The following is a 21,754-nucleotide window of genomic DNA, read 5'->3' on the forward strand; positions in this document are numbered from 1 at the left end:
GCCGGCATTTATTTAGCATGTATTTCCCACATAAACCGAATAAAAACAAGAGCTTAATCCATTTCACGGTCGAAAGTAAACGGTGAGGCAATAACGTAAAATGTCGTTTCATGAAAATACCAAAATCGGCATTAGTATCAGTGATGTTTGAGCGGTAAAAAAAAAAGCAATTGTTTAAAAGCCTGTGTCAATAAATAAAAATGCAATCACACAGATAAACGATAAAAAACAAGTTAAAAATCCTATACGAGGAAAAAAAAAACAACGTAATAAATTGCGGTGCAGATTTGAGTCATAAAAGCAAAATGTAAACAAAATTCCAGGCACATTTTTAGGGTTCGTTTTCTCTCTGAAAGGGCGCAGCGATTTAGTTTCCATTAGAAAAACTGAAGCATTTATTCCACGTGTTTGACATCGTATTGAAAGTTCTGTGAGTTCGTATTTTTAACCATTCGCTCGGTCAGTTGATTCGCTCTACAACAGACACCATGCAAGTGGGAAGTACTGCATTAGAAATGTTTCATTGGTGATTTGTAGATCATTTTATATATATATATATATATATATATATATATATATATATATATATATATATATATATATATATATTCCTTTTTTATATATATATTGTATGTATATTTATATTTTTACATAGACTTGATGTGATACTACTCACTCAAGATGATACAATGTTTTATATCAGCAATATTATTTAATGAGGAAAACATTTCCAAATGCCTTCGCTCACCGATTCTAAAAAGAGCAAAATAAATAAGAACTATTATCTGTACATAATTACACAATATCAACCGACTTTGTGTTCAACCTTCAGCTTTTGTACAATGATATTAAACATGGAGGAATCGAAAAAGCAGGGGATGTTTTTTTTTCTATTTTTGCTTCCTGCTGTTCGAGAACATTTACAAAGATTGAAAAACTAAACCGGCAAGTTGCTGAAGGACGGCTGCAATATACATACAAATGTAATAAGTTGTTGTTGTACCTTTTTTTTTTTGTTGTTTAAATGAATGGCCAGAAATGGCGTGATATCACGTCTACTTTCCACAAGTTACTCTCCAAATCATCGGGAAACCTAAAACGCACATTTCGCCACATTTAAAAATACCCTTCGCTCATATAGGGCGGATAAAAAATTAATGATGTCGCAACACCTCACATGAAAACAAAGCGACGCACAGGCGCACAAGCAGAAGCAAAAGCGATTCCTCTTCCCTTCAGGAGACCGAATCCTTCTGCCAATCTGTTTTGCCGTTTGGCTTGGTTATCACTTCTCAAAGTCTCTCCCAGTAAGTGTTCATTTGCGAAAGATCGCCCAAGCGGTCATGTGCAGTCAGTTAAACACACGCACGCTAACATACACGCGAACACTCATGCTACATGTTATATGCCACATAAATGGGGTCCAGCTGATCGGCTAGAAAGCCGTCTCGCAGGTGCATCCTCTGTTTCTCTCCGCGAGAGTTGATGGGAATGACGCCAATGTCCACCACCACCACCACGCCTACGATCAGGTAGTGCTCCTCCAGGACCGAGTTGGTCACCAAAGGAACCAGATCCAAAGCTTCCTGTTCTGAACCTTCCAGCTCCACGACCACCACCAGCAGGTTGGTCCAGGGAAACACCGCACTGAAACAAACAACAAACAGAGCAGTTCATTTAAAACGTGTCCTTTCTAAAGGGCCATTCACACTGACAGTTATTAGTAGCCACAAAGTGACAGGAAGTAACACAGGACGTCTTAACCAATCCAAACATGAGTGAGGTTTAAAATACAACTGCTGATTGAGATTTCACTGATAAAATGCCTTGTAATTCTTGACGGTTGCAACTAATAAGAAGTTTTATGTATTACTTTTTATTTTTAAAAATTAGCACATTTAAATGTCTTAATCTTTAACAATCAAAAAAAGCAATATACATTTTTAATACTATAAATCATAACATTATGATGACCACTAATTAGTATGAAGTTCACTAGTGGAATTAAAATTATGAATTTATTTAATTTATTTAGACAAAAGTATAGAGAGAATACATTTTAATATCAAAAAAGTACACAAATATATTTTTTTTTGTAGTATTAAGTGTTTTATTTTCATTTATTTAGACAAAAAAGTATAAAGAGTTTTTTCCATTTAGACAAAATAGTACAATTAGTATACAATTTAATATCAAAACAAATTAATTAATTTTTTTAAATAAATGTTTTAGACAATTTATTTAGAGAAAAACATATGGATAATATATATTTTTATATCAAAACAATCAGTTTGACAGATTTTATTTGTTTGTATTATTTAGATAAAATAGTATGGATATACATTATAAGAATCATAAAAAACATTTTATTATTATTTTATAAAAGTTTTTTTTTTATGAAATAGTATAGATAAGTTAGCTGTTGTTTTTTCCATTTATTTAGATAAAATGTTATAACTTTGAATATCAAAGTACATTTAACTGAGTTTAGTTTTAAGTATTTTATTTTTCATTTTTACATAATAGTATAAACTGAATACATTTTAATCTCTACATAAATAAATGGCCAAATTTGAATGCCAAATTTGAATATCAGTACATCTCTGAAAAAATCTAATGAAAAAGGTACTTGGATTGGAAGCGAGAAGGTCGTACCATTCCATGATGCTCTTGTGTGTGCGTATCACAGAGGTCTCTATGTCGATGGGGTGATACCTCATTCCTCTCAGCTCCATGGCTTCATCCAGAGCGCCCACTACATACAGAGCGTCATGCCGCTCTGGAAACACAGCAGATGTTAGTATCCTTCTAAGACTACCAGTTAAAAACAAAATAACAAGCTAAACATGCTTAATCACCTCCACTTGCATCTGTGAGCTCGGTCCTGCGGAGGAAGCCCAGGTAGCCGGTACGTGCCCATACGGTCTGTGTGTCCCCGAAGCTCAAGCGTGAGTTGAAGTGATCAGACTGCAGGGCCTCATCACCGTACACCGTGAAGTAACCGCTGCCGTTATGGGTGCAGTGGACCCAGATCTAGAGACACATAACAGACCAGGAACACATTAAGTCATAAAGAGCCACAGATGATTTCGACTTGATCTTTACCTGCGATACGAACTCACCTCCCCTAGATGGGAGTCTCCCAGCGGGCCCTTGGTTTCAGGATTGGCGATGATGATTCGAACTCCGGGTAAAATCTGGTAGAGGATGAAACTGAGATTCAGTAATGTAATCATTTCAAAACACACAGCCAGATGGAGTCGAACTAAAACTGTTGTGAAGTGCCCTGCAGGTACCTTCCCAGACTCCATGAGAGGGAGACTGTGTGGGGAGCCTCGCTCGACCAGCCGCACTCTGAGGAAAAACAAGCACACTTGATCAATTATCAGCACACAAGTGTTGGACACGACTAATGACATGTTCAAAAACAAATTCAATTTCAGAGTGAACATGACTAGAAAAAATACGTATATGCATACAGTACAAAACAAATGTGCAGGTATACAGCAATCACAACAATTTGCAAGCACCAATTTTTTTTAACTACTGTATTTTCCGGACTATAAGTCGCACTTCTTTTCATAGTTTGGCTGGTCCTGCGACTTATAGTCAGGTGCGACTTACTTATCAAAATTAATTTGACATGAACCAAGAGAAATGAACCAAGAGAAATGAACCGAGAAAACATTAACGTCTAGAGCCAGGAGAGGGCGCTCTATGAAGTCTACATTGAAGACATAGAGCGCCCTCTCACGGCTGTAGACGGTAATGTTTTCTCTTGGTTCTAAATAAATGCGACTTGTAGTCCAGTGACACTTATATATGTTTTTTTTCCTCATCATGACGTATTTTTGGTCTGATGTTACTAATACTCAGGTGCGACTTATAGCCCGAAAAATACGGTACTGTCTTTTGAAAAACACGTAAAAAAAAATTTTTTTTTTAGATTTTATTTTATTATTATTGTGAGAATTAAAAGATTTTACAAAGTAGGCTTTATCTAATATCTACTTAATTAACAAATTAACATAAGATTTTAAATAAAGTAACAGATTTACTAAATCCCATATTATTACAACTACAACTTTATTTGTGGTTATTGCATTCTATCGAAAAAAAAAACCTTTTGAAAAGTAAAAATTTAAAAACTTGAAAGTTTTACACAATTAACATTAATTAAGGTTAGGGTTTAAAAAGATATGTTGTTGAATTTAAGTAAATATTTACAGCATAATATTTTTAATACTTCATTTTAGAAACGTTACCTATATATCACACTTATTATTTCTCAGTGTATTTGATGGAAATTCAACAAATAAGCTACATGTAATGAATTAATTCAACAAAATAAATAGAAATATGAATGAATTCAACAAGTAAATACATAATAATGTAAATTATTATGTATTTAACAAGTAAATACATAATAAACAACTACATTGTTTATACTTCATAACTATGCGGTATTTCAAATTTTTGGGAAATTCAGTGAATTAAATACTTTAAAATGAAAGGTACGTCCTCTAATTTGATTATTTTCTTTATATGCTTAATGAACATAAATAAAACAAATTACATTATGCAACACAATAACATAAAGACAAAAAAGTAAGCCTAATTTGCTATTATATGAAAAATTATACCATAGTTCACTGGACTCATTATTATTACTATTATTATTATTTTTCATAGTTGTCCACTTTGATTTCTGAGTGAAGTCTGTCATTAATAAATCTCTCACCTGTCATGTCGGAGAGCTCTCATGTCCACATACACAGTAGTCGGGTCTGGTCCTGATGTCCCCTGAAATGCACATCATGAAGCCATTAATCAGGAGATACTCTCTAATACTGGAGTGACTTCTCCAGGGGAGGGGAAGAACCGATCAATTTCCTCTGAGTCAAACAACTTCAGCTGTTAACTAGTTAGTAGCAGAGTCTAGAGATCACAGACTGAAAATGGTGAAAAAGGAGTTTGAAGGGAAACAAAGGTGAGACAAGCAGCAAACCGAGAAAGAAATGACCTCAAATTTAAACCATCACGCTGAAAGGCACACGGTTATAAATGATGCCTTGAATGGAGGCGTTTTAGAGAGCAGAACGGAAAATAGGAATTGTTTATGAAGCCTGGATGACAAATGTGTGGGTGTTTGAGAAGCAGAGAAAAAGACGGCCGCAGATGAAAGCCGACTGAATGTTTGCTTGTGTTGAAAGTGCCCCAGTATTGAAGATCTTTCGCCACTGGGTGGACGGCAGAGTGTTTACCGGCTGCTTTAGAAACTTCTTAAGGCTCTTTCTATGCTGCTTTGACCTACACATGAAAAGTGGCGCAGATAGTGTCATGGACAGCCAAATTTGGGCATTTCTGCCTTTATATTATTGGGGTAAAAAACTCAAGTTTTTCTTCTGAACCACTAGATGGCATAAAAACTGACCACAGCACTTCTAAACAGCAGGTTCACTATGCACCTCGAACATTTGGCTGGTCTGACTGCAACGAGTTGATCTACTATCTAATTTTTTATTAAATGCTGAAAATGTTGGAAATGAAAATTATAAAGTTACCAAATATAATTGGAGGGGGGGGGGGTCCAATTTCTGGTCCTAAAGGCACAATAAATGCATGATAATAGATATCAGACTTTTTAATTTGCTGCCATGACATGGTTAGATTTAAATGGTCAATCTCATTTATTAAGTTAGAGACCAGCTACATGCATGTCTTTTTTTGCTCATAAATCACTTTCAGAATGTTATAAAATTGCTTGATATACAGGATTAGACTCTCTTCCATTTGGATTTTCCTAATGTTAGGTGAACTGTCCAGTAATCATTGTCGACACTTTTCAAGGTCAGCAGCAAACAAGACAAACGTCACATCGTTTGAACTGCGCATCACTATGCGAGAGAAACTGTGAGAGTTTGCTGCATTTGAGGACCGTCGACATGACTCATGTGAAATGGCCTTTATGGAATAATACAACTGAGAAATGAACAGACAAAAATACAAACAACTGCTGCCTTTGAGTACAATCTACAAATGAACACTCATCATTTTGATCAAATGAACACAATTATTTTTCATGACTGATCATTACTGAACTTGCAATGACTGTTCATTATGAGGCACTCAGACGCCTCAACTCCATCAGAAAGAAAAAACATCTAGAATTGAGTGCTGCAGCGATGATGGATTTTGGTAGGCCGACACAGACGTTAGTATCACCCTGGTTCCCTCGACAAAACCCCAAAAGGATTTTTCCATTGGATTTTGTATTCTTGTAGAAAATAAGCTCTGTGACCAAAAAACTTTTGATTCTTACTCGTTTTGTTCATCATGATAATCTTCACAAATGAACACGACTTATGAATTTTGAAGCCTAAAGACATTCACCAGAAGTAAAACGCTAAATGTAGGCTATAAACAAACTACACAATGGTCACAACAAAAGCTTCTCTTTATTTAAAAAGTTTCCCTTAAATGTTGAATTAGAATAGCTTGAACGTGTGCAATTTCACCTATTCAGTAAATCACTTTCTTGGTGTGAAGACATTTAAAGGGATAGTTAAAAAATCATTAATTTCTCACCCCCATGTTATTCCAAACTCGTAAGACCTTTGTTCGTCTTCGGAACACAAATTCCAATATTCAAAAATTCCAATATTCCAATAAAATTTTGATTAACCCTTAACTGTCGCTCACATTTTTGAACATAGACTTTATAATGCACAATCCAAAGTAAAATTATTATCATTCATGAATGAAAACATTTTGTAACATGATAATGATTAACCATTTTCATGTTAATGCAATGTCTGATTTTAAAATGGGTTTTAAAGGATGAATTTTGAGATTTTAAGTTTTCAGTTGATATATAACTTCTGATGATTTCTAAAATGTTGTAGAGAAAAAGGCAACGAATAAGTCTTTTTTTTTTAACAAAGGTCAGAACCTCTGTTATAATGTAGATTCTTTTCATAAATCAATCTATTACTTTTCCTACTTAATTTTTAACAAAAAAACATTGGTAAAATATATATCTGGGGAGTCTGAAACCTTTGCACCAATATATAGTTTATCAAGATTAGATTAGATTTAATCGTAATATAGTGAAGTAAATGTAGGCATCCCACAGAGGGGACGGGTGACAGTTAACAGGTTAAATCTGAGAGCTTTCTAACCTTGCATATACAGCAACACAACTGACACTTTCAACCCCCAGAAAGGTAGCAAGGACATCTTTAAAATAGTTCATGTGACATCAGTGGTTCAACCGTAATGTTATGAAGCTACGAGAATATAAGCGAACGACTTTATTTAGTGAACTATCCCTTTAATGCCCCAGACAATCTACTTCGTAGCAACTGCCTTTTTCAAGACAAACGTCAAAAGTTTTAAAAAGCTGCAATTTGTTTATGTATTTTATCTCATAAAATAACAAAATGTGAAAATATCTTGGGCTTGTGTAAACCGCAGACCTAATTTCAGGCATTTTAACCATCGACTTGAACGATGAATCCTGAAGTGATAAAAAATGCTTGTTTTCAGGGTTTCCGCCAGCACTTTATTGTATGTAGTTCACAAACATAAAAAGGCCAGCAGAGGTCTCCCTGTTTCTGAAGTACAACAATCGGCTCCGTCGACAAGACATGGTCCTTAGAGACGCATTTCAGATCACTGACTCACACAGTGCTGGAGTCTGTGATATTTCATGTGTAGGCACTCCTGTTCCGAACAAAGCCCCTTGTGTTTGTGATGTCACAGTAAAACAATGTTGCGGACGAGGGAGGGGAAGCACAATTTCACCTAATGGCCGTGATTATAGAGCTCTACACTACGGGAACACTACTAATGACTGCAGCTGCACAGAAAACACGCAACTCTTATCCCCGGAGTTAAGTCCAGGTGAGCCGCAATCTCACACGGGGAGGGTTGGATCTCACTGCTCTGAGGTAAGATCAAACCGAGGGCATCTTTCCTGTTCAAAACTGAGTCCAGGAAAACAGCTCATTAGGTCAGCCATTAGTCTGATAAATTAGTCACACTGATTGGGTCTGATCCAGCTGATCACTTCCACTACATTAGCAAAAGCCACACACCGCAAGGATCAAGAGCCCAGCAGCTGAGGGGTAAAAAGGCTAAAGTCAGACCCCATTCCACACCCAGTGCCAGATCGAGCGGGGAGTGTTTGGACTTCCCTACCTGATCCGCAAGCTTCCCGAGTCTGTGGGGCTACAACAGCCAGTGAGCAGATGAGAGAGAGGGAGAGAGTGAGGAAAGAGGAAGATTTATGGATGTGACAAAGAAAAGGAATAAGTATGAAATACAAAAGGAGGAAAGGAGAGCCATGTGGGACAAAAGAGCAAAAACAACATGCAGAGTGTCAAAATAATAAGTGAGGATATTGTTGATTGATATTATTTTTGGGGACCCATACAGTCTTATATGTCAAAACAATATTTACAGTTTTATATACATTATATATATATATATATATATATATATATATATATATATATATATATATATTCAAACTTTAATTTTAACTAATTAATTTCTTATATATTCACAATTATTTATTCACAATTATATTTATACAAACCCATTTTCCAAAAAAGAAACACTGTACAAATCAAATTGTGAGTAAAAAAGGAATGTAATAATTTACAAATCTCATAAACTTATATTTTATTCACAATAGAATATAGATACCATGTCAAATGTTGAAAGTGAGACATTTTGATGCTCATGATGAATGTCATATTGGCTAAATATTGGCTCATTTTGGATTTCATGAGAGCTACACATTCCTAAAAAGTTGGGGCAGGTAGCAATAAGAGGCCGGAAAAGTTAAATGTACATATAAGGAACAGCTGGAGGACCAATTTTCAACTTATTAGGTCAATTAGCAACATGACTGGGTATAAAAAGAGCCTCTCAGAGTTGCAGTGTCTCTCAGAAGTCAAGATGGGCAGAGGATCACCAATTCCCCCAATGCTGAGGCGAAAAATAGTGGAGCAATGTCAAAAAGGAGTTTCTCAGAGAAAAATTGCAAAGAGTTTGAAGTGATCGTCTACAGTGTATATTCATCCAAATATTCAGAGAATCTGGAACAATCTCTGTGCATAAGGGTCAAGGCCAGAAAACCATACTGGATGCCTGTGATCTTCGGTCCCTTAGACGGCACTGCATCACATACAGGAATGCTACTGTAATGGGCTCAGTAATACTTCCAGAAAACATTGTTGGTGAACAAAATCCACCACGCCGGCTAAAACTCTATAGGTCAAAAAAGAAGCCATATCTAAACATGATCCAGAAATGCAGGCGTTTTCTCTGGGCCAAGGCTCATTTAAAATGGACTGTGGCAAAGTGGAAAAATGTTCTGTATTCAGATAAATCAAAATTTGGATTTCTTTTTGGAAAACTGGGACTCTATATCATTCGGACTATGCCGGTCAGTTCAGAAGCCTGCATCTCTGATGGCCTGGGGTTGCATGAGTGCGTGTGGCATGGGCAGCTTACACATCTGGAAAGGCACCATCAATGCTGAAAGGTATATCCACGCTCTAGAACAACATATGCTCCAATCCAGATGTCATCTCTTTCAGGGAAGACCTTGCATTTTCCAATATGAAAATGCCAAATAACATACTGCATCAATTACAACATTATAGCTGCATAGAAGAAGGATCCGAGGACTGAAATGGCCAGCCTGCGTCCAGATCTTTCACCCATAGAAAACATTTGGGGCATCATAAAGAGGAAGATGTGACAAAGAAGACCTAAGACAGTTGAGCAACTTTTTGAGATGTGTTGATGCAATGAAATTTAAAATCAACTTATTTTTCTCTTAAAACTTTACATCTTCTCAGTTTAAACATTTGATATGTCATCTATGCTGTATTCTGGATAAAATATTGAAATTTTAAACTTCCACATCATTGCATTGTTTTTATTCACAATGTGTACAGTGTCCCAACTGTTTTGGATTCAGGTTTGTATTATAATGAGATTATATCTAGATTAAATTTATATTATAATAAGATTATACTGTTGTCAACATTTGAAATGGATTAAAAAGTTAATAAAAATTGTCCTAAGATAAGAACACATTTTGGATTTAGGTTGACTTTGATTAAAGGTTTTGCTTTCCACTTTAAATGTCGACAACTGTTATTATATATTATATAATAATATTGTAAGATTTTCTTCATTTTGACTTTAGCTGAACTCAAAGCTTCTCATTTTTGCCTGTGAGGTTGTTCAGAGTACTTTACGATTTAATGGTCATTAGACTCCTAGGTGTAAAACAATTCATATCTCTAGTATGTAACCATAGAAACATCTGTAGTATGACCGAGTGGTGTGGTGCTTTTTGTCTGGTAACAAAAATTCTTCATGACAGCAGGTGGGTGGAAGTTATAACTGCTCGTATTCTGAAAAGAATTCTCTCAGAGTTCATATCAGAATCTTGTTTTAGAAGGTTTATTTCATGACAAAGGTTATCTGATTGTACATTACCCCACTTAATGCATAGGTACTAAATAAATGGGCATGAAATACTGATTATAATGTTGTTTTATTATATTATATACAGTACTAATTAAATATTTGGGGTCAGTAGTTTTTTTTTTTATGTTTTTGCTCACCAAGACTTCATTTATTTGATCAAAAATACTGTAAAATAGCAATGAATGAATATATGAATACCAGCGTTACATCATCAACTGGCCACTCTGCTCAGCAGCTTTGGAAAACCCCATATCAGTTGACAAGTACTATTTTTGACATGTGTTCTACATATACGTTTACTTGAGCGTTGACCCGATTATACCTCCACAACCTCAGGATATCCAATAATGCTGCACTACTCTAATTTAGAATGCAAACTAAAGGCACAGCGAAATCCTCTCGCAAATCTAAACACTAATCCCGGCTGCAGTTGGCTTGCTAAAACAACACTGCGATTGGGATTATGGCCCAATCTCTGCCTCGTGTTTTCTGGTCAGCACTAGATTAACTGCTGACACACACACACACACACACTAACCTGCAGGCAGATGGCCAGGTTCACTCTACATCCGAAGGAAGTGCTGACGGCTCGCGGGTGCAGGCCCAGGTCTTTAAAGAGCTTGGAGAAGGACTGGGTGAGGGCTATCCTGGGCCTCTCCTCAGCGACCACCACACACGTCCTCACGCGGGACAGGTCAAGTCCACGGGACTTAGGGACAGGACAAAGAAAGACAAGAGAGAGAGAGCAAATGAGTCACCAACCTTCACATTTTGCCAAGTGTAACTAAAACATTTAGTTTATTGAATTACATTTGCTTCAATAAAAATGAATGGAACTTTATAAAACTGAACATAACTTTTTCAGAAACTATCAAAAATATGACATTAGAAAAGAAGAAAAACACAATGAAAATGAAAAAAAATGAGCTCAGTCGCACAAATTTAACAGGCTTTTCAAATATGCTTCGTTCTTTGTTAATGTTTTACAAAGATTCGTTTTCACTAATCATGGATTCAGAGTGCATTTCCACAGATTTCGCTTACGCTTCGCAGTTTTTCGTTTGGTGTTTTGACACAAACCTCTCGAGAGAAGAGGTTCATTTTTACTGAACCAAATTTAATTCCATATTAGTGCTATTAAAAATAAATAAATAATATTTAATTAACAACATTTTAAAAAAGATAAAACAATACATCAATACAACAGCAATAATAATTCTTATTTTTATCAATAATAATAAAGTAATATATATTAAATAAATATTAAATTTGATATATATTTAATATGAATGTATTTTATATTTTAAGTGTTTTTTATATAATATATTACTAAAAGTAAACATCAGTTTATGTATATTATAATGTTTTTCTTTAAGCTCCATTTAAAGAAGATAATATTAAATAATATAATTCCAATTATAACCATAATAAATAACAAATATATAATATAATATAATATAATATAATATTTTTCTTTAGATTCACTAAAAGTAAACAGTCAGTTTATACATTATATTTATTATAATATTTTTCTTTAAGCTCCATTTAAAGAAAAGCAGAAGGTGCTGAAAAATCTAAGTCTGGGTAAAAGAAAACATTTTCACAGTTTTACCTCATTATACCAAGCAAAAAATGTCTAATTTCTCCTCCTCATTGATCGTTGTGATGTTAATAAACTGTACTGGGCTCCAGACTGCAGTTAGTAACTATGGCAATCTCAATGACTAAATCAGAGTAAATAAAACAAGATTTTACAAGACAGGCTCGCCAGGAGGCACGGACGGCCTTTCCTTCACTAACTCAGAACAGACGTTAATTATACACAGTCACACCTCCTGAACACAGAACACTCACACACGCAAGACCACCAACAATCACCTTCTGTCACTGCCGCAAATATAACAAGAAATCTAACCAAAAATGGCTTCGGAGCTTCCTCGGGATGCAAAGGAAGTGAATGACTGACACTTTAGAGAGAATCTGGTACCTTGAGGGATTCTGTCTGCAGGCCCAACCCCTTGGTGCAAAGCTCCATGACGGAGTACGAACAGAACGTGTCTCTGACCCGAAACTGACTGACAGCCAGCAGCCACAGAGCGGGGTTCACCTCCAGCTCGGACGGGGGAATCAAGATGGACTGATGCCCTGAATACACACTTCACCCAGTGGGAAGAGACAGAAGAAAACACAACGTTACCAACACACAACACAAGAGCGGAGGAACCTGCCCACCATGACAAATAAGACACACTGGGAGAACAACACATCAGTCAAGCGAGACAGGAGCTGAGCACACACTTTACGCTAGAGGAGACACAGCACAGCATAAAAACACACATTTGTGTGAGCGCAGCACAAAACTAGGATTTTTCAAGGAAGCAGTTCAATACTTGTGCAGCTCGTCCACCTGCAGAGCGTTTGTTTCACTCATGCGACTAAATGCTAGAGAAATATAAAATACCTCAATGATGAACTGTAACTGCATGATTGATTTGTTACATATCCGAACAACTAAAAAAATAGAGCATCTGTGGCCATATTTTGAACTGTTGCTCAGTTTTAATTACGGTCTTCATTACATCAACGACTCATAACTGAGTGAACTTGTAGTTTTGTGGAAGCAATATTCATTCTCCTGGGAAAAAAATAAGCGGTGAAATTTGCATATAACTTTAGACAGCCAAGAGTCAGAGTCAGAGTAGCTTTATTGTCATTCCAGCTCTATACAGTTAGTATACAGTCAAACGAGACAGCGTTTCTCCAGGACCAAGGTGCTACACAGACAAAAAACAAAGAACATAGAACTGCATAGAACTAAACTGGACATAATTAAATTATATTAAATAGGCTAAGTAAAGGTTATATAAGAGCTAGGAAGACTATATATATATATATATATATATATATATATATATATATATATAAATAAGAACTGTAAACAGACTATACACAGGACTACATAAAGTGCATGTGTGCATACTGTGCATTGCAAAAATGTGCAAAATTGTTTGTGCAGAGGTGGAAAAAATATTGGGATTTGTGTGAGTTAGAGAGAATAGTGTTTAAAGCCTCATGTATAAAAAGTCTTGTAAAATAAATTTTACATGTTTAAAGTCTAGTTGGAAGATATTTAAAAGAGATATATCAAAACAGAAACAGATGTGCAAACTAAAATAAAACAATATCCCACGTTTTCTGCATTTTATACTATTAATATTTTCATTTAGGTAAAGCACTTAAGTAAAGGTTCTCAATAAATATGTAAATAAATGAATAAAGTTTATTTTAATATCTTTTATTTAAATTAATGTAAACTGTGGTTCTAAAGTTTGGGATCAGTAAGGTTTTTAAGTTTTTTTAAAGAGTCTGTAACTTAAAAAAAATACAGGAAACAAGTGTGAAATATTAGTGAAATATTATTGCAAATTAAAATAACAGTTTGTATTTTATTTTCCGGACTATAAGTCACACTTTTTTTCATAGTTTGGCTGGTCCTGCGACTTATAGTTCTAAATAAATGCGACTTATAGTCCAGTGCGACTTATATATGTTTTTTTCCTCATCATGACGTATTTTTGGACTGATGCGACTTATACTCAGGTGCGACTTACAGTCCTAAAAATATACGGTACTTAAAATTATAATTTATTTCTGTGATGCAGAGCTAAATTTTCCTAAGCCATTACTCCAGTTTTCAGTGTCACATGATCCTTCAGAAATCATTCTAATATGCTGATTTATTATCAATTTTGGAAACAGTTGTGCTGCTTAATATTTTTTGGTACCTGTGATACTTTTTTCAGGATTATTTGATGAATAAAATGTCTAAAAGGACAGCATTTTTATAAAATAGAAATGTCTTATCTAACAATAGAAGTCTTTCCTATCACTTTTTATCCATTTAAAAATTACTGTCCCCAAACCTTTGAACGATACTGTATATTATAACACAAGATTTCTATTTTGAATAAATTCTGTCCTTTTTATTTATAAAAGAATCCGCAAAAATTGCAATAAAATGTATTATTTTCTGCATTTTTGATCAAATAAATACAGCCTTGATGAGTGAGCATATCTTACTGATTCCAAACAGTATTGTATATTTGATCATTTATTTCGTGCAATGGCTCACCCCACAAGTTTTCATTCTAACTGTAAATACAATTATTGCTTGTTTTTACAAACAGAGGGATGGGAATAATTTTCTTAGGAAACAGACCTAAACTTGTATTGAACCCTAAACATTCCTTTGAAAAAAGACAAATCGACAAAACTGCGGACGCGATGTGAATGAGTTCAGAAAGATGCATTGTTTCCCATTGGAATCGTTTTTCCATGTTTGATGTGTCCAGGCCTTTAACCTGCTCTATTAGGAAGACTGTGATTGCATCAGGCGACGTCTCTCACCTGCAGAGGCACCAGAGGACAAAGCCGAGGCCACAGTACGGATCCAGGCAGATGGCCACCTCACGAGAGGGATACAACTCACACTGAAGCTTTATAGAGCGGCAAAAGGCACTGGTGGCTGTGTGGGACATCTGAGAAGACACATAAAAAATACAAGAAATTAAAATACACATATAATTAATGCAGTTAAATAAAACCATAATATTTCATACAACTGTAGCTTTACTTATTCATAATGAGACAATGAAGACTTGTGAGTTATTTTGTGGGCTGCCATATGGAAATGCTAGCAAACAGAAGTGTATGGGGTTGAATAGGATAGAGAGAACAGAAGAGCTACACAATACTGGGTGGTCTCCGCAAACACTCGTGGCTCCTATGACATAATAGCAACTGCCTGTTCAAAACCTGGTTTTCATCTCTAAACAATAAAAGAAGAAAAGTTCCTCTATTCATAAAGACACCTGATCTCACCAGCGGCTAACTGAGAAGGTTTTAAACGGTTCCTTCCTGTTTTTTTGTGTTGGGGAAACAAAGAGCAGGGGTTTCTTATTACTCACAACAAGGGATGATTAACATTCACCTTTACTCCTGCAAGCATCCCGGTAGTGGAGACGCTGAAGTCCAAGTAAGCCAGCGTGTCTGGATTGGAGGGTTTGTAGAGCTGAGGAGGCTTCTTCTTTGGCAGATCATCTGGAAAACATGTAAGATATTAAATGTATGTTCATTTAGACATCAAGAAACCATCTGATCTTTGACCCACTGTCACCTGTGTCCAGAACAGGAGGCCACGACCTGATGTCCACTGCGGCAATCGCCTCCTTTGACTTCAGGAGCTTGGAGATGACCTGTGAGGTCATCACACAGGCCGATCGGCTCACCTGAACACCAATTCATACGTTAGCGGCCATTTTTTGAACGTATCAAATGATATAAGGAAGGACTTCATTTCAACACCCACTTCCACAATCATTTTCACAGTGGGCAGGGTGGTGGCGATGTTCTGCGGGTGTGGGGGTCGCACTGTAATCGGTACACAGCCGGCATACAAGCATCCGTAAAAGGCAGCGATCAAATCGATTCCTGTAAATAAAAAAATGCAAATATGAGGTCTTTACTGGTCTTGAATGATCCATTAATTTCACTGGATCTCTCAAGTATCAAGTACATTTAAAGAGACAGCTTAACAGTTGACGGTAGCCATTGACTTCCACAGTATGACAGAAAAATACTATGGAAGTCAATGGCTACCGTCAACTGTTTGGTTGCCAAAATCCTTCAAAATATTTTCTTTTGTGTTCAACAGAAGAAAGACACTCATAATAGTTTGGAAGAACTTGAGGGTCAGTAAATGACTGATGAACTATCCCTTTAAATAAGTTCTGTCCATTATATCCAAGTCAAATGTCTGGTGACTAATCTTAGACATATTTACTGCACTGAACTGTTTAACAGTTCACCTGATGTCACATGATATGAGACCCCCGGGCATAAGAATATGAATCTAGTGGGACTGATCACAGATTTAGAGTTGTAGAAGTGTAGCTGATGGTGTCGTACCAGGCGGGTACACCAGCGCAACGTGATCACCGTCCTGCAGGTGGCCTCGCTCCATCAACATGGCGGCTATCTTCTCCGCCCGCTTATGCAACTGAAGACACGTCAGTGAGCTCAGGACTGTTCCCTGCGTTCACACATATAGACATGTCAGTTTCCTCACAGTTCTCAGTTCAGGATGAGTTATCACAACTTTTCTATGGAGGGCATGTGGTGTTCAAAATAGCCTGCGATGATAAATGGCTGCATATTTAGTATATAAAAAAATTTATCCCTCGAAAAACCAGGGCAACATCATTTATGAAACCAATCCCTGCTCCCTAGAGGGGGGAATCGGTGCAGAAACAAACGAAGATATTCCTTTTTTCCACACTTGAAAAGAATACTAGTGGTATTCTTTCATTAAAAGTAGTTTTGTTAAATAAAAAATCTAATATATACTTAATGCAATATATATATATTAAATTATTTTACAAATTGTATATGTATATATACAGTATATATGTTGTTCTTTCTATTTATGAAATATTTTATTTAAGTTTTCACAACAATCATAAGCATGACTGCATTCCATAATAACAGATGTTTCTTGAGTATCAAATCAGCATATTAGAATGATTTCTGAAGGATCATGTGACGCAGAAGACTGTTTTAATTTTTAATCAAATAAATGCAGATTTCATGAACAGACTTAATAAAAAAAAAATTACTTAAAACTTGCTGACCCCAAACTTTTGTTATTTTAAACTGTAATAATATTTCATAATATTTCAGTTTTCACTTTATTTTTCATCAAATAAATGCAGATTTGGTAAGCAGATATTTTTTTTTAATTAAATAAATAAATCAAAAATAAAGTTACTCCTCCAAACTTCTAAACGTTAATGTATGCATATATACATTTTCTATTTTATTAATAAATTTAAACGAATAATATATTTAAAAGAAAATATATAATATAAAATACACATCATACCCTTGAGCTGAGGAGGGTGAAGAGCACGTGATCAGGAGTGGTCTGGGCTCTCCACTGCAACACCTCAGACAGGAAGAGGAACTATGGGTGGAAAAAGGAAGTCCGAGATGATTATTACAAAATCTGATATATTTAAGTATTTAATGGAGATTATAAAATATTTCCAAAGTGCAATATCTTTATTCATAAGTTGAATTAGAAAATGTTAATACACAGTTTGTTTTAATTGTTTGCATATGAGTAGGTGGGTGTTAAACAAGCCTGATTCAATCTATTGTTTGGCCAAATGCAATATTATAAAAGTAACATGACATTTAAAGAGTAACTGTTAAACACAAGATGCTATTTTGCAATTAGCAGGACCTGTTAAAGTCATTAGCAAGCGGCGCTGGTGTTATCTGAAGGCTGGAAGTGAATGCAGGCATGTGTTACCTCATCTCCTAGAGTTAGTCTCACATCGGATCGCATTCCTCCTCTTAGAAGAATGAAATAAAACTATTTCCATTCACTCAACGGGCCCGATTTTCATAGGCATGAATGGATGGAAGCAACGGAAAAAAAACAACAACACATGCTTGGGGGTGTAAAAATGGAAAATAGTCAAGTGTTTCTTTAAGCAGTGCAGATGGCGAAGGTAACATTTGTCGGTGTCAGACAGCGCATACCCATGCAGGGCTAGAAGGGTGTGAAGGAATGAAGAGAGGATGAAGAAGGCATGCAAGAGAAACAACAGTTGCAGCACTGTGTGTGCATGTGTGCATTTTTGGGTCTGTGCAAGTTTGTTTGAATGTGTGTGAGCATATGTGGCTTGTGTGTGTGCGGCCGACAGCTGTGTGTGTTAAGTTATGGTGTGGTGCACAGCAGACATGCTGACGGAATAATGGCTGCCATCTTTCACCCTGAGAGGGCAGCGTAATGGATTGGAGTTGTGTTGAGATGGTTGACTGACAGCACAGCAAACCCAAAGACATCAAACTCAACACTAACAGCACAAAAAACAACCAAACCATCCCTCCCAAACAGAGCCCAGCGTGCAATCATTAGTCTAATGGAGTTCTTTACGTATTCTGCAAAATCCTATCTTACAAGAGGCAAAAAAGTAACGTTTTAGAAGCAAAAAAAAAAGGTCAAGTTCTGTTTCGATGACATAATGTTTTAACATTTTCCCAGAATGCTCTATGTAGGGGTCGGATATGAAACGACCCTGGCTGAGAGCAAGAGGTCTGACAAGCTGTCAGGGGTCTGTTCTTCTACCACAAATGTAGTTGGGACAATTACTGTGTGCCACACAGTGCATCCAAAATGAACACTCGGTGGGTGCCAAAGGCATGTAATAAGTTGGCCGGTAACTTTATAAGGGACTGCAGCATGTTTAAGTGGAATTGTAAGATTGATTATCTGACTCTCGCTGATGTAAGTGACACAAGAGATTCAAATCCACACCGGCTACTAAAGAAAAACATCTGTTGTGACTCACCCATAGTCAAGTAACTTGGAAAATGTACTATCAGAGGTTTAATTAAGAGTCCTAAAATTATCCATGTGGCAATACATGTGGAACGTTCATAACATTAAGCCACCAAAATGAAAACACACGGAGGAAAATCACAATCTGTCTGCTCGCTTTTATGACAGCTGCAGGAGAATGAATCATCTCATGTTTTGTGCTGAGAAAATGACTAGAGGGAACCAACAACTATTTTTAAAATTAAGCAAGAAAAAAGAAAATAAACAAAATTAAGAAAATTACTGCTCCCTTTTTAGAAGTATTTGAAAAGAAACGACAATCTACATTTTGTGACTAGAATTTTTTTTTTTTTGTAAAAAAAAAAAAGAAAGTTTTTTTTAGATACATTACAGTGGAATTAAATATGATTTTATATATATATATATATATATATATATATATATATATACACACACACACACACACACACATTTATGCATTGTTTTAATTTTTATTACTTTTTATTATATATATTTTAGGACTAGATGAATATATAATATTAATAATCATATATATATATATATATATATATATATATATACTTGAAATAATAATGCAACATCATTTTAAAGAATATTTTATGTATAAATATATAACTAAAACTATAGCTGTATATATTTATTTTAAAAATACAGAGCAAAATACACTTGTAAATATTCTCATTCACTGGCATTTTTTCTCAGTTTTGGACCTGTGTGCTACATCTCCTCTGAGAGCAATTATAAAAACCCCTAAAGCAGCTTATATCTCTCAGTAACAGTTATTTAAATGTACTTTACACAAATATGCTCATATTTTGTCTCTATTCTTGGCTGGATTGGACTCTGTTTGCTGGAGGTGAGGAATGAATAAGAGGGAAGGGAAAATGAATGATGGATGAAAATCGAGGCCCCATGTTACCACACACACACCTTTCTTGCCTGATCATTGTCTTCGATCTGGCCCAGATCTCTGCCACTGGCCTGAGCGATCCTCTTCCCCGAGACCAGGTTTCCCACCATCACAGAGGCGGGGCCAATCTCTGCAGGAGCGAGCAGAGGATGACCATCACAAACAAGCAGTCCACAAGACACACACAGCTTCTCTGACAGTTCTAATTTTGTACGACATCCGAGGTGACCTTGCCACGGACAGACCTGGCTGTTTCTGTCTGGGTTTGGGCAGGTTGGTGACGCAGGTGTGAGGGCACATTAGGACGTTACAGGGATGCAGGGAGCCTTCCAAAAACAGCTGCTTGGTCTCCGACAGGTGGATCCCTCCCAGAGGAGTTTTGGGAAGGGTGTTAGCTGGCACCAATGCCAAGCAAAACACCCCGACGTTGTGGATGCTGTCTATCGCCTGCAGAAAGAGACGTATTGGATTGTCAGGTGAGGTTTATAAATAGACTTCGCAAGGAGCCGAGAAGAGACTGCCAGCTGAGATCTGATGCAGCCGCTGACCTTTACCGATGCCTCAGGGAGAACCAAATTACCAAACGGGAATTCAGGAACTGGAAGAAAAAAATGCCATATTTGCAAGATTAATGACCTACGACAAAAGAGTGGAATGGAACTGTCTGGGTGTGTGGAAATGAAGGCCAGCCTGCGTGCCTGAGTGCATCTTGTTATTTTTGCATGCCGGTAAAGACTCGTAAAGTGCTGACATAAAGTACGCAGGTCAGCAGTAGCAAGAGATCTGTAATTCAGTTTGGATGGTGACCGGGGTTATGTAGCGATTTAGGTGACTCCAGGCAGACTGGATGGGAATAGCGAGTCGCCTCTGCCCGAATCGATAGAAAAGGCTGGGTATAACAAGGACAAATACCTGCAGCACACGACTCATCCACTGGAAGCTGTCCTCCTCTGTGGAGTCTGGCCGCTGCTCGGCTACGACCACAATTCTCTCGTCATGAAGGACCGTCACAGAAAACACAGCTATCCTGAAGATAGAGATGCAGAAAAGAGATTCAGAGCCTGGAAATCCAGCTCCAGACCAACACACGAAACATCTCAGATCATGAACTGCCCATGTTAGTGGCTACGATATACTGAACATTATTATTATCATAATGAATAATTTAACAATAATAATTATAGTAATTGCTATAGTTAATAATTACATATTATTAATTAACCATAATAATATTTTGAATTATAACAATAACATTCATGATTATTAACATACAGTATACATACATATATATATACATATATATATATATATATATATATATATATATATATATATATACACATACATACACACACACACACACACTTATAATTCTTTTAAGATTAAAAAGATTTTAGAATGTCAATAAAATATGTAATATATATATATATATATATATATTATAAAACTAAAACTAAATTTCATTTATTATAAATATTTACTATTTGCATTTTTTTTTACATTGCATTCATTCAAATAAATAAACTACAGTGTGCTACAGTGGTATTTTAGTGACACCAATGCATTATTAATGTTTTGAATTAGATATTTATTTTTATATTTACTTTTTCTGTTTGTTTTCAATTTGAATTATAAGCATTTTTAAGACTTTATAATTTTATTGAGCTTGTGTCGTTTTCTTTAGATTTTTTTTTTTTGTTTATATAGTATTTTTTTGTTTGTTTGTTTTAGTTTTTTAAGTTTAGTACTTTAGTACTATTTTAGTATTTTAATTTAAACTAAACAAAAAAAAAGAAATGTGTACTTTTTTATATATAATTAATTTTATTTCAGTTAAAATTAATTTTATTTCAAATAATGAAAGTGTTTTTATAGTTTTAGTTAGTGATAAAAACCCTGCA

General features: G+C 35.7%; 1 protein-coding gene across 7 annotated transcripts in view; it reads right to left on the bottom strand.

The window, feature by feature from the left end:
* Positions 1–1,002: 1,002 nt before the first annotated feature.
* Positions 1,003–21,754, bottom strand: part of LOC113042381 (disco-interacting protein 2 homolog C-like) — a 106,657-nt gene continuing 85,905 nt past the window's right edge. The window contains exons 22-39 of one of the 7 annotated variants that reach the window (XM_026201198.1): positions 20,766–20,880; positions 20,099–20,300; positions 19,874–19,983; positions 17,456–17,536; positions 16,483–16,606; positions 15,884–16,005; positions 15,692–15,803; positions 15,506–15,615; positions 14,923–15,053; positions 12,503–12,671; positions 11,054–11,224; positions 8,203–8,232; positions 4,742–4,803; positions 3,297–3,354; positions 3,123–3,197; positions 2,859–3,033; positions 2,656–2,779; positions 1,003–1,647 (exon numbers count right to left, since the gene is read on the bottom strand). In XM_026201198.1, the coding sequence (XP_026056983.1) occupies positions 1,395–1,647; positions 2,656–2,779; positions 2,859–3,033; positions 3,123–3,197; positions 3,297–3,354; positions 4,742–4,803; positions 8,203–8,232; positions 11,054–11,224; positions 12,503–12,671; positions 14,923–15,053; positions 15,506–15,615; positions 15,692–15,803; positions 15,884–16,005; positions 16,483–16,606; positions 17,456–17,536; positions 19,874–19,983; positions 20,099–20,300; positions 20,766–20,880 (2,224 nt within the window). In that variant the 3' untranslated portion in view covers positions 1,003–1,394. The remainder of the gene's footprint in view (positions 1,648–2,655; positions 2,780–2,858; positions 3,034–3,122; positions 3,198–3,296; positions 3,355–4,741; positions 4,804–8,202; positions 8,233–11,053; positions 11,225–12,502; positions 12,672–14,922; positions 15,054–15,505; positions 15,616–15,691; positions 15,804–15,883; positions 16,006–16,482; positions 16,607–17,455; positions 17,537–19,873; positions 19,984–20,098; positions 20,301–20,765; positions 20,881–21,754) is intronic. The other 6 variants (XM_026201202.1, XM_026201200.1, XM_026201204.1 and 3 more) reach the window with 6 other exon arrangements.

The sequence above is a fragment of the Carassius auratus genome, chromosome 24 (genome assembly GCF_003368295.1).
Source record: "Carassius auratus strain Wakin chromosome 24, ASM336829v1, whole genome shotgun sequence".
Lineage (NCBI taxonomy): Eukaryota > Metazoa > Chordata > Actinopteri > Cypriniformes > Cyprinidae > Carassius > Carassius auratus.